This window comes from Mauremys reevesii, unplaced genomic scaffold (genome assembly GCF_016161935.1).
Source record: "Mauremys reevesii isolate NIE-2019 unplaced genomic scaffold, ASM1616193v1 Contig55, whole genome shotgun sequence".
In the NCBI taxonomy this organism is placed as follows: Eukaryota; Metazoa; Chordata; order Testudines; family Geoemydidae; genus Mauremys; species Mauremys reevesii.
Window position 1 is genome coordinate 232,086 of NW_024100868.1, and position 12,195 is coordinate 244,280.

The 12,195-nt window shown below is 43.5% G+C and overlaps 3 protein-coding genes across 3 annotated transcripts in view; all 3 read right to left on the reverse strand.

Moving 5' to 3' along the window:
- Window positions 1–736: 736 nt before the first annotated feature.
- Window positions 737–3,595, reverse strand: LOC120394392 (golgin subfamily A member 3-like). The gene is made up of 3 exons (XM_039518629.1): window positions 3,523–3,595; window positions 1,490–3,019; window positions 737–759 (listed from the first exon to the last, which is right to left on the reverse strand). Exons 1-3 carry the CDS (start codon window positions 3,593–3,595, stop codon window positions 737–739), a joined length of 1,626 nt encoding a protein of 541 aa, XP_039374563.1.
- LOC120394393 (epithelial cell adhesion molecule-like) lies at window positions 3,562–4,234 on the reverse strand (the record flags this gene model as incomplete). Its single annotated transcript, XM_039518630.1, has 1 exon — window positions 3,562–4,234. A coding segment is annotated over one exon (552 nt), but the record flags the coding sequence as incomplete, so codon positions are not given.
- A 1,267-nt stretch (window positions 4,235–5,501) lies between these two features.
- The window catches only part of LOC120394394 (oxidized low-density lipoprotein receptor 1-like), a 28,249-nt gene continuing 21,555 nt past the window's right edge, over window positions 5,502–12,195 (reverse strand). The window contains exons 4-6 of the mRNA XM_039518631.1: window positions 6,956–7,104; window positions 6,240–6,343; window positions 5,502–5,643 (exon numbers count right to left, since the gene is read on the reverse strand). Of these exons, the coding sequence (XP_039374565.1) occupies window positions 5,502–5,643; window positions 6,240–6,343; window positions 6,956–7,104 (395 nt within the window). The remainder of the gene's footprint in view (window positions 5,644–6,239; window positions 6,344–6,955; window positions 7,105–12,195) is intronic.

Consider the following 12,195-nt stretch of genomic DNA (forward strand, 5'->3'; position numbering starts at 1 on the left):
TGCACATTTGTCCTGCATCTCCAGGACCACTGCTGTAAATTCTGTAAGTTGCAGTGCCCTGTGGGTACATATTCCATCTTTCCCAGTGCAAAACTGAGAAGCAGAGGATTCTGGGAGATTTTGAAAGGCCACTCTTGTGCAGTGGAAATTATTGGGAGGGCTCCTTGACCCTCAGATTGTCCACAGTGATTCTAAAATCATTCAAATTGGAATTGTTTGAGACCACGTGGCATTTAGTGCTGTTGAAAGCAAGTCTATTCCCAACAGCATTAGGCATAAATGTAAACCATTGGCAGCACTTATGTTGCATCGCAAGAGCAGGAACGAAGTCCAAGCAGAGAGAGAGAGTGTGTGTGTATGCATCCTCCTTTATTCATTCCCAGCATGCTCTTATATACAACATGATAAGCAATCACAATTGCTAATTAGTTAATTAAACCCACACAGCCGCAGCTGTAACTCATAGGGTAATTATCATTCTACACACCTGTCTACCTATTCACAATTAGCTGGCCAATGAGAACAAGCCCAAGGCCAGCCCTTCACACACAATTCCAATCCAGAAGCCTTCAGCATCTCACATTCAATCCCACATCTCCCCCCTTTATTTACAATCAAAAGAAAAGGGAAAAGGAAAACAAGATAAAAACATTCACCAAACATTTTCAACTTATAACAGCATAACACCACAATCTATCTTAATCAAATATTATGTTATTCATAAAACATTTGCAACTCATAACAGCATAACATTATAACCTATCATAAACAAAAAATTAAAACTTTATAAGATCAACCTATATGACCATTCAATCCTTAACATATAATTTCAAAAACATCAAACGAACAAAACAAAACACAATAAACAAATGATGTAACCTTTGTAGGACCCCCCCCCTTTTTTTTTTTTTTGAAACATCCCTCAGCTGTCAGGTGATCAAACTGACACTGAGGGTGAGGGGGGGGTCTTAAAGAAAAAACATCAAACCACATGACAATACAACAACAATTCTGGCCAGAAAACAGACAACACAAAACATAACAAGGAACATAAAACATAAATCTTAGTTCTAAATAATAATTGCATGGTACCACACAGATTTTCAAACACAAAAAATCATCTCAAGTGAGTAATTCATTCACGGAGGATCAGACAGAAAAAGTCCTGGCAGAGCTAACAAACAGCTCTCCTCCGGGGGCTCTGGTTCCGCCACATCTGAGCGCGTCTCATGAGGCTCCTCCGCATCTGCCTGCCGTCACTCCGGAGGACGCAACCAAGGCCGGACCCACCTCGCTGGCATCCACCTGGGACCCGTATCAGTGGCAACACACACATAACCCCTGCCCCACGTTAGCAAGTCAACTGGTCCTTTCCATATTTGCTGCTGATAATCAAACCATTTGACCGAGGGTCGGGGGGCCGCACCCTGCTCTTCCCCAGTCATCCCGCTGACATGTTTAATCGCGGGGGGCACCTGGCTGTTTTTACCAAGATGTAACCAATTAAGCACGTAAAGAGCTTTCAGCAACCGAGCGGCAGGCATCTTATCCAAGGCGTCTGCCCGCTCACTGCAAATCCCCCCTTTTTGTCTTAAAAGGAGCGCCTTAAAAGAGGCATGAGCACGTTCAATAATAGCGTGTAGTTTGTCTGCTTCAGCCTGAAGGGTTTGGACAAGCAGTTCTTTGGCTTGTAGCTCCTTCTTAATTTCACTCAGCTCAAGAACAGCAGCTCTATAATGACGACGGTTATGTGCTGCATCTACTTTGGCTGCCGCAACCTGCTTTTTAAGGTTATTAACTTTTGACTCTTCTCTTTCTAGGGCAGTCTGTAAAGCTTGAATATGTAGGACTGCTTGAACCCAGAGATTCAGCTGCACCAGGTCTGCCTCTCTCTCTGCTAGTACTGTTTCGGGGATGTTGCTGTGCTCTCGCAAAGCAATGTTAGACTGACCAAGACCAGTGAGCTTCCCCCGTTCATGTTCCAGTTCGAGGGCCAACTTCTTGTTTATTTCTTCCAAACGTTTTATCTTTCTCCTGAAACCGCTAGATTCTCGAAGCTCCTGGCTGGTAAGTGAAATTACTTCTTGCAGCTCTTTCTCCGACATCATCTTACTGTGGCTAACAGCCTGCAGCTCTATCTCCAAAGCTTGAATCCGTTCATGGGAAGCCTGGTTATTTCCTCCATCAGCGATTTGTGCATCCCGTTCTTTTTGCACTGACTGGAGGTGGCTTTCTAACTCCACTATCTGCTGGTGAACCTGGGATACTTCCTTCTGAAGTCTTGAGCATTCAACATCAATGGACTGCTTTTCACTTCGAAGTTTCAGTAACTCCCGTTTTAATTCTTTCACTTCCAAATCCAGCCGCTTCTTTGTAGATTTTAATGCACTAATCAGCTGGTCCTGTGAACTTGCATCTCTTTGATAAGCTTCCACCATTACCTTTTGCTGTAAGAACTGCTCCTTTACTTTTTGGGTCTGTTTCTTCAGGCTGGCATTTTCCTGTTGCAGATTTTCCACCTGGCTCAATTGTGCCAAGATTTCTGATGCTGCCTCAGTACCTTCACCTAAGAAGTTTGCTCCTTCATCAAGTTCTTCTTTGCTTGCTTTTGCTGCCTGCAGAGCTACCTCTAGGACAATCTTCTCATTCTGCAAATATTGGATCGTGTCATCCTTAGAAATAACATCACCCTGGAATTCCTTTAACCTGGCCACCAGCTCATCATATTGAGTCTGTAGGTCATTTAGGGACTGCTCTTTGGTGTGCAATGATTCTTGGGTTAAGGTGAGCTGCTTCATGAGCACTAGATGCTCTTGCTGTAAAGATTCAAACTGTAGATCTCGCTGATGCAGAATCAATTTAACCTGTTCCAGTTCTCGCTCCAGTGTTACTGCAAAATCAGCCATTTTCTGAAGTTGTCTTCTCTCATCCTCAAACTCCTCCAATCGTCTCTGCGCGGTGAGCCATACTGGACTCAGGGAGAAAACCTCCTTATCGCCCTGAGCCACCGATTTCCAGAGCTCACAGCCCAACTGCTCCCAAACAGTTTTATTACTTGATTGAACGGAAAGTCCCCCTCTTCGTCCCCACCGCAACAGGCAGGATAACGCATCAGAGGGGAACTTTTCTCCCCACCGCTCCGTGATGTGTATCAAATCTGCTGACGCAGCAGTCCCCATATTAGCTACTCACTTCTTGGTTCGAGTGTGCCTCCCTTGTCAGATGCCCTGCGGCTCCCAGCCGCTCGTCAGGTACGTCTCCCTGATTCGAACGTCCCGCGGCTTCCCAGCCGCTCGTTCTGATTCCCTGCGGCTCCCAGCCGCTTGTCAGGCACGCCTCCTCTCTCGGACGCCCTGCAGCTCTCAGCTGCTCGCTCGTGAAAGCCGTGCGCCTTTTTTTTTTTTTTTTTTTTTTCCGGCCGCTCGACGCTGGGACTTCAGGCGCGTCCCTCTTTTTTCTTTTTATCAAATTCAGGCCACCGACACTATCTTCATTCAAGATTGGCAACAGTGGTACTAGTACTTATCCTATCTACGCTTATTAGAATTTCAGAGATCACTAAGTCACATAATTTTTCCCTGCAGACCACAAACATATACAAAAATTAAATCCACACTACTAGTCTTGTTTTAGTTCTGTTTACCTTCTTGATAGTTCACGATTTGTCTTCTAGTGACTTCAGTTATGGGTTTAGCTCTCTTTGCATTTCATTCATTTCCTTTGCCTCAGCCTTCTCATACTTTCCTCTCCTTCTCCTAGTGATAACCAGTACAATAATTCCAGCAACAATTGCTAGTACCACCACTACAATGACTGCAATAACACCAGCAGTCAGACGTTTCATGGAAAACTCTGGGGGCTTTTCATCAACATAGTAGATTAGAGCTTGATCAAATTTTAGAGGTTCTTCACTGGTGTTTATCTGTAGTGTGCCACTCTGAATTAGAGAGTCACCTTTGACATCTTTTTCAAAGTAGTAAGCCACGTCAGATATATCCACACTCTTGGCAGACTTCTGGGAAACATTTTGTTTCAGTTCAATAGTGATATAAGGTTTTTCATACACAACATCAGTTATATACTCTGGATTCAGCGAGTAACGCTCCTTAAATTCATTTTTGATGATTTCCTTCAAAAGAGAAGCATCCACAGCTGTACTTCTCTCACTATGTTTTGTTTCAATGATGATCCAGCTTGTTCTGACTAGTTCACTGCACTGCAAGTCTGTATCACATCGGGGTCACCATTTGTTGCGTCGCAAGAGCAGGAACGAAGTCCAAGCAGAGAGAGAGAGTGTGTGTGTATGCATCCTCCTTTATTCATTCCCAGCATGCTCTTATATACAACATGATAAGCAATCACAATTGCTAATTAGTTAATTAAACCCACACAGCCGCAGCTGTAACTCATAGGGTAATTATCATTCTACACACCTGTCTACCTATTCACAATTAGCTGGCCAATGAGAACAAGCCCAAGGCCAGCCCTTCACACACAATTCCAATCCAGAAGCCTTCAGCATCTCACATTCAATCCCACACACTTAGGTAAGCAGACATGAGGTTTGCAGCAAGTGGGCTAAGGAGACCATAATATTCTTGGCATGGAACGTTTTCCCAATGGGGACAAAGGGGGACTGACTGGGTCATGAGGTGGTGAAGTTAAGGAACATCCCTTTTGACCATGCCCAGTCCCTAGAATATGGTACAGTAGTGGGATCCTCTCCCTAATTGTGTACTTTGTGTAACAGCATCTTTAATTATCCAACGATGTCAATGAGAACCTCTTCCCTGGTAACTACTACAGCTCACAGCAGGGCTTCTCCATTGCTCTCATCCTGTTCATGATGCACCTGTAACTTTCCTTAGTGATTTTAGAAGCTGGGATGGATTGGGGAGGGGCAGTACATGAATTTGCCTTTGCCGTGTTGGCCCCTGTGACATGGATATTGATTGCCCATGACAGCCAGCTCAGTCCACCCCACCACACTATTAAAGAAAACCTATACACTATTTTTCCCCAAAGGTACTCTTAGTTTAATCAACATTATCTTTGTTTTTGTACTGCTTCATCATGGCAGTTCTTCTAGGATTGAATGCAAAGCAATGAAGTAAAAGCAAAAAACAAAAGCTGACAATTAAATTAGATTTTTTTTACCAATTTATTGAAAGAAAACTATTTGAACCAGATAGTGAACAAATTATTGTTTTAAAATAAACTATCAATGAACTGGAAAAGGAAAAAGAAACCAGGTTCGGCTGGTTGGAGGGCAGATTTGTGTGTTTTATCAGATTTAACCATGTGGTTTATACTCTGATTGGCCATTCCCAGCTCCTTTTGACACAGACTCATAAACAATATGTGGTCACAGCAAAGTGTGTTACAATTTTACAACATAAAGGCAGCCTCTGAAGAGGAAAAGATGAGAGCAATAGTATTTATTGGGGATATTTGTCACAGTGTTTGTGATGCCCCAGATTTTGTGGTTTCCATGATCCATCTCATGTTGATATGTCAGGCTTTGGCAAAAGAACCAGCTGCTCACAAATATAGCGCTTTGACTCTTTGCATGGACCAGAGTAGAGCTCTCCACCTGTGACAAGTGCACAGTTCCCATCAACGTATCCTTTCTTTACTACAAACCTATGATAGAATAAAATGTTACTTAAAGTCATTCTGGTTATATCTCTATTACTACCTCATTTTTTCAACGTAAACATGTCAGTAACTTAAACATATGGCAAAAACAAATAATTTTAATAATAACAAAACAATTGTGGAGAAGCAGAGGGTCCATTATTGAAAAAATCATGAATAAATGTGGTATTTATGAATGTCAGGGAATAACTGCTTTGGCTACAATCAGGAGTAGTGTATCTCATGGTGTGCACACTTCTCACTTAACTGCTAGTGCACCTCAGCCATGACATACAACCTCCTCTCTAAATTACTTTTTTTGAGTCACTACTCCCCTCTGTTGTGCCAATGCACTTTATTCTTGACCTGCAGCACCCACTTCACTTCCACTTTTGGTGTTTCATCACCTATAGCTTTTGATCAATAGATCTTAACTTTAACTTACATCATCCTCTGCTGATTTGGGCCCCCATAGAATTTTAAAATACATTTCAGTGACTACATAATGCACTCCTTGTTACTGAAGCTTGGGTTTCTCCCCTCATTGCACTGTCAATGCACTTTATTGAAATGAGAAGTTTCTAGCTGTGTCTGGAACTCACTGGTCTGTGGAGAAAGCTGTGCCATTCACCCACATCCAGGGCCTGTCGGTCTTGTCACGTGATAATCCTATCCAGTGAAAAGTTGCGAGAGGGCTTATGAAATCCTGTACAAAGACAAAGACAGTTAATTCTTCTCCCTGCTCATTTCATGGATGTATGTGCATCAGGTGTTTGTTGGTTTCACAAGTGTATGGATATTGGGTACAATGAAGTGGCTAACAACGATGTGGTTAATATGCCGAGGCAGCCTCATGGGTGATCAACTCATTTGCCAGACTGATCACATTCTTCATTTCCTCCAAGCATGTTTGCTGTAGAAATTGTGACAGCTTCCTCTGTTGGTTAATCTCTATTCGCTCGCGTGTCTAGAGGACAATATCTCTCCTAAATCACTTCTGAGACAGAGAAAAATGCCTGGAGTGATGTACAGGTTTTTCTTATGCTATAGTAATAGATGTACCTTGAATATTAAAAGTACTGATGACACTGGGGTTTTGCCTTGCAATAGGTGCCATTTAATTTTATTTAGAGTTCAGTTATGCCTCTAATGGTGGGGAGAGAAGAGGAGGTGTGAGGTAATTAGCCTTCAAGAAAAAAATCAACATAAAGCAAGATACCAAATGAAGCCAAATCTCATTGTCCAATCCTCTTTTCACTGACAAATCTTCTGTTGGCCGTTTTGAATATACAGCTTTCCAAAGACAAAGATACTCTACCAGCTCTTCTTTGTTTTCTATCAGGAGGAGCCTGGAGTCATGAGAAGAGCAGGCCTTTTGACTCTCCAGCCAAGGTTTGGATTCAGTAGAAAAGTGGTAACATTTCTCTCCATGGGGAAACCAATATTCTGGACAAAGAAACTTCCACCCTTAAAAAGAAATACAGTTTACTTTTCTTCTGTTGCTGTTACCCTTGTCCTCCCTCCCTCATTTCATTGTTTCATCCACTTATTGTGTCTTGTCTGTATTAAATTTGTCATCTCTCTCATAGGGACTGTCTCTTATGGTGTGTTTGTACACCACCTAATATGAGTGAGGCCCATAACTGATTGGGACCTCTAGATGTTACTTTATTAGAAGTATTAAGGTCAAGTTGTGACAATCAATTTTCTGTTGTAATTTGATTTTGCATTAGGTGTATCACAAACCATCTTTAGAGTCACAAGCATTGACATGATTGCTTGTATTTTGATGCTGGCATGAGGACTCTTGTTCTATAGAAAATAAAGTAATTATTATTATGCCTACATCACTTTCCTTTTATACGCAATCACATTTGTTTTTCCCCAGGGGAATTTTGTGTATTTTATGGATTCTGTACATCAAGTGCGAGTGCTATTGTAATTAATTGGCTGGATTTTTGTTAGTAATTATTGAGCAGGATTCTTGCACAATGGGTAAAATTCAGTGATCTATAAGTGAGGCGCCTTCACACAGAGTTAGTCTCCATTTATCACTCACTTACTGATATGTAAGTGTCATGGAATCTAAGACTGTGAAAACTACATGCTGAGAATCACCAGAGATGAGATGGAAAACATTAAATTGGAAGGTTGACTAGTTTATCTTACAGCTTCTTAACAGAGAACTGGTAGGTAAGGATGAAAATCTAAGGGAATAAGAAGTTTAGGAAAGCTGTCAGTTTCTCAGAGAGATAATATTAAAGGTACAGCAGCAAATCATCACAATGTGAAGGTTCTTTCTGTGGTCTTTCAGGAGGTCTCTGTTGGGACTGGTTTTCTTTGTTTAGCCTATAGTAATGGCAGTTCTTGGCCCCTGGCTCTAGTTAGGCTCAGTGATCCGCTTCAGCCCCTTCGGGCTGTGTTTCTGGAGGCAGCCAGGTGCAGGAGTGTCACCCCTTTGCTTTCCCAGGCCTTTCTCCCTCTCTTCCTTATTTGAACTCTTTCTTTTTATAGCAGTCCCTGCAGCCTCTATTGGTTGCAGCTGTGGCTCCCTGACTCGATGACTGGCAGTTGTGGTAGCTGCATGGGGGTGTGGTCAGGCTGATTGCTGCTTGGCAGGAGAGGCTCCCCTCCCCCTTCTGCCTGCGCTCAATGTGGGCTTTGATAGGAAAGATAGGAAAAATAATAGGAGACCAGCATGGCCCCATCAAGAGCTCTTTAACAAACTGAATATCAAGAAGGAATCCAACAAAAAGTGGAACATGGACAAATTGTGCAGGTTAAGTACAAAATAATGGCAGAAGCATGTAGGAACAAAATCAGAAACGGCAAGGCACAACATGAATTACACCTAGCAAAGGACATAAAAGGCAATAAAAAGTGTTTCTGTAAATGCATTAGGTGCTAGAGAAAGGTGAAGGAAAATGCAGCTAATAATGAATTATATCAAGGGTGAGGTGTTTAATGCCTTCACTAAATAGGTAAATGTACCAAATATTTAAACACAATTAATACTAACAGCAAGGGAGAAGAAACACAAGCCAAAACAGGGAAAGAACAGGATAAAAAATAGTTAGATAAGTTACATGTGTTCAAGTGAGTAGGGCCTGAGGAAATTCACCCTAGAATACTTAAGGAACTAACTAAAGCAATCTTGGAACCATTAGGAAATATCTTTGAGAACTCCTGGGGAAGTCCAGAGGGCTGGAGAAGGGCAAACATAGTACTGATCTTCAAAAGGGGAACAAAGAAGACCAATCAGCCTAACTTTGATACCTGGAAATATACTGGAAAAATTATTAAACAATCAATTTGTAAGCACCTAGAGGATAATAGGGTGATACATAATAGACAACATAGATTGATCAAGAAAAAATCATAGAATCATAGAATCTCAGGGTTGGAAGGGACCTCAGGAGGTCATCTAGTCCAACCCCCTGCTCAAAGCAGGACCAAACCCAACTAAATCATCCCAGCCAGGGCTTTGTCAAGCCTGACCTTAAAAACATCTAAGGAAGGAGATTCCACCACCTCCCTAGGTAACCCATTCCAGTTCTTCACCACCCTACTAGTGAAAAAGTTTTTCCTAATGTCCAACCTAAACCTCCCCCTCTGCAACTTGAGACCATTACTACTTGTTCTGTCATCTTCTACCACTGAGAACAGACTAGATCCATCCTCTTTGGAACCCCCTTTCAGGTAGTTGAAAGCAGCTATCAAATCCCCCCTCATTCTTCTCTTCTGCAGGCTAAACAATCCCAGTTCCCTCAGCATCTCCTCATAAGTCATGTGCTCCAGCCCCCTAATCATTTTTGTTGCCCTCCGCTGGACTTTCTCCAATTTATCCACATCCTTCTTGTAGTGTGGGGCCCAAAACTCACCAAAACTGGACACAGTACTCCAAATGAGGCCTCACCAGTGCTGAGTAGAGGGGAATGATCACATCCCTCAATCTGCTGGAAATGCCCCTACTTATACAACCCAACATGCCATTAGCCTTCTTGGCAACAAGGGCACACTGTTGACTCATATTCAGCTTTTCATCCACCGTAACCCCTAGGTCCTTTTCTGCAGAACTGCTGCCCAGCCATTTGGTCCCTACTCTGTAGCAGTGCATGGGATTCTTCCATCCTAAGTGCAGGACTCTGCACTTGTCCTTGTTGAACCTCATCAGATTTCTTTTGGCCCAATCCTCTAATTTGTCTAGGTCCCTCTGTATCCTATCCCTACCCTCCAGCGTATCAACCACTCCTCCCAGTTTAGTGTCATCTGCAAACTTGCTAAGGGTGCAGTCCACACCATCCTCCAGATCGTTAATGAAGATATTGAATAAAACCGGCCCCAGCACCGACCCTTGGGGCACTCCACTTGATACCGGCTGCCAACTAGACATGGAACCATTGATCACTACCCATTGAGCCCGACCATATAGCCAGTTTTCTATCCACCTTACCATCCATTCATCCAGCCCAGACTTCTTTAACTTGCTGGCAAGAATACTGTGGGAGACTGTATCAAAAGCTTTGCTAAAGTCCAGAAATAGTACATCCACTGCTTTCCCCTCATCCACAGAGCCGGTTATCTCATCATAGAAGGCAATTAGGTTAGTCAGGCATGACTTGCCCTTGGTGAATCCATGCTGACTGTTCCTGATCACTTTCCCCTCCTTTAAGTGGTTCAGGATTGATTCCTTGAGGACCTGTTCCATGATTTTTCCAGGGACTGAGGTGAGACTGACTGGCCTGTAGTTCCCTGGATCTTCCTTCTTCCCTTTTTTAAAGATGGGCACTACATTAGCCTTTTTCCAGTCATCCGGGACCTCCCCCGATCGCCATGATTTTTCAAAGATAATGGCCAATGGCTCTGCAATCTCATCGGCCAACTCCTTTAGCACCCTTGGATGCAGCGCATCCGGCCCCATGGACTTGTGCTCGTCCAGCTTTCCTAAATAGCCCCGAACTACTTCTTTCTCCACAGAGATCTGGTCACCTCCTCCCCATACCGTGCTGCAGAGTGCAGCTGTCTGGGAGCTGACCTTGTCTGTGAAGACAGAGGCAAAAAAGTGTTCTAAAAGTGTTGGCTGCAGATTTTTTTTAAATGCCTGATGAGCAATAATTGTTGCCTCAAAGAAGGCAATAACCTCCAGACACGCAGACCAAGAGTTCTTTCACCTTTAACTATGTGCCCCAGTTAGGCTCTGAAATACGTGACCCATTTTTTCAAGTATGAAAGTGATGGGTGTTTTGAAAAACTGAGCCACTTACTTAAGAACCTCAGTAAGGATTTAGGGCTCTGATCCTCTTCCCATGGAGATCAACGGCAATAGTATCCTAGAATTCAGAGATACAAGATAATGCCCTATGTGCCTAACTTAAGCACGCATTCTTTAAAGTCTCATTCCTAATATTTTAATAAATACTCCGTCCTTCTATAGCACATTCTTCCAAAGTTTCACAGACAAGTTCATCATCACATGCCCTCCTTAGCTAAGCATTATCCCCATTTTACAGATAGGGAAATTAAGGCAGAGAGAAACTAAACGACTTGCCTAAAGGACGTCTGTGGCAAAATAATAATAGTAATATTTAGGTCTTATCAAGAGAAGCCAGTGTTTTAACCACAGGACTATCCTCTCAGGCCTTTGAATTTCATATCAACATGCAACAAACATTTGGAGGATAAATGGACTTTTAAGAGCTCACCAGATATTAGTAGGCTGGCCCAGATCACTTGAGAAGTTTGGTTTCCTTCATGAAGTATTAGTCTGATTCTGCAGTCATACAATAGCTGGAACTCAGGCAGGGCCTTATTTAAAGTAAAATACCTATTTCCTACCCTTATGGCTTTAAAGGAATCCTGTTCATTGCCAAAAGCACATCAGGGATTTCTGTCTATCTTATTGGGTGGCTGGAGGAACCCTGGCCAAGAAACCTCGCTTTCCCACAGAAATCCCCCATCCCCCATGGGTTTTGCCTCCCCAAAACACTCACCCCTCTCGCTAGCCCCTGGCCTTGCTGCTCCCCACCCTCCACCCGACGCCCATCTAGGCTGACCACAAGGCTCCTTCTTTGCCCCTCCCCACCACCAGAATCCCAGCCCTGGCCTATGCTGCCTCCTTGTCCCCCCATGTTCCCCGTGATCATCCCCAGTGTCCCCGGTGCCCCCCCTTCCTTCCTGCTCCCCTTCCTCCCTCCTCTGAGCCCTCCCATTTTGCACTGTCACTGCAAACAAGAAGCTCCCCTTCTTACTCACCGGCAGTGGCAGGCAGAGTGACTCCAGCGAGCTCAAGCAGGCAGGCACATACCTGAGCACAGATGGTGGGCGGGACAGGACAGGGACAGCTTCATCCCTGGCCCCTCTGGAATGTACCCCCCCCAGGCATCTGGTGAGGGGGATGTGACCATTCCTGCCCCTCCCTAACATCAACCCTGGTGAATATCATCTGGTCCTGGTGACTTATTACTGTTTAGTTTATCAATTTGTTCCAAAACCTCCTCTAATGACACCTCAATCTGGGACCATTCCTCACATATGTCACCTAAAAAGAATGGCTCAGGT

Excerpts from the sequence above, each read along its gene's own strand:
- LOC120394392 (XM_039518629.1), bottom strand. The coding sequence starts at position 3,595 with ATGTTTGTGGTCTGCAGGGAAAAATTATGTGACTTAGTGATCTCTGAA. Across the intron at positions 3,020-3,522 it reads AATAAGCGTAGATAGGATAA|TCTGGAAATCGGTGGCTCAG; the intron begins GTACTAGTACCA and ends TGGGCTGTGAGC. Across the intron at positions 760-1,489 it reads GCTTAATTGGTTACATCTTG|GTTATAATGTTATGCTGTTA; the intron begins GTAAAAACAGCC and ends TGTTTATGATAG.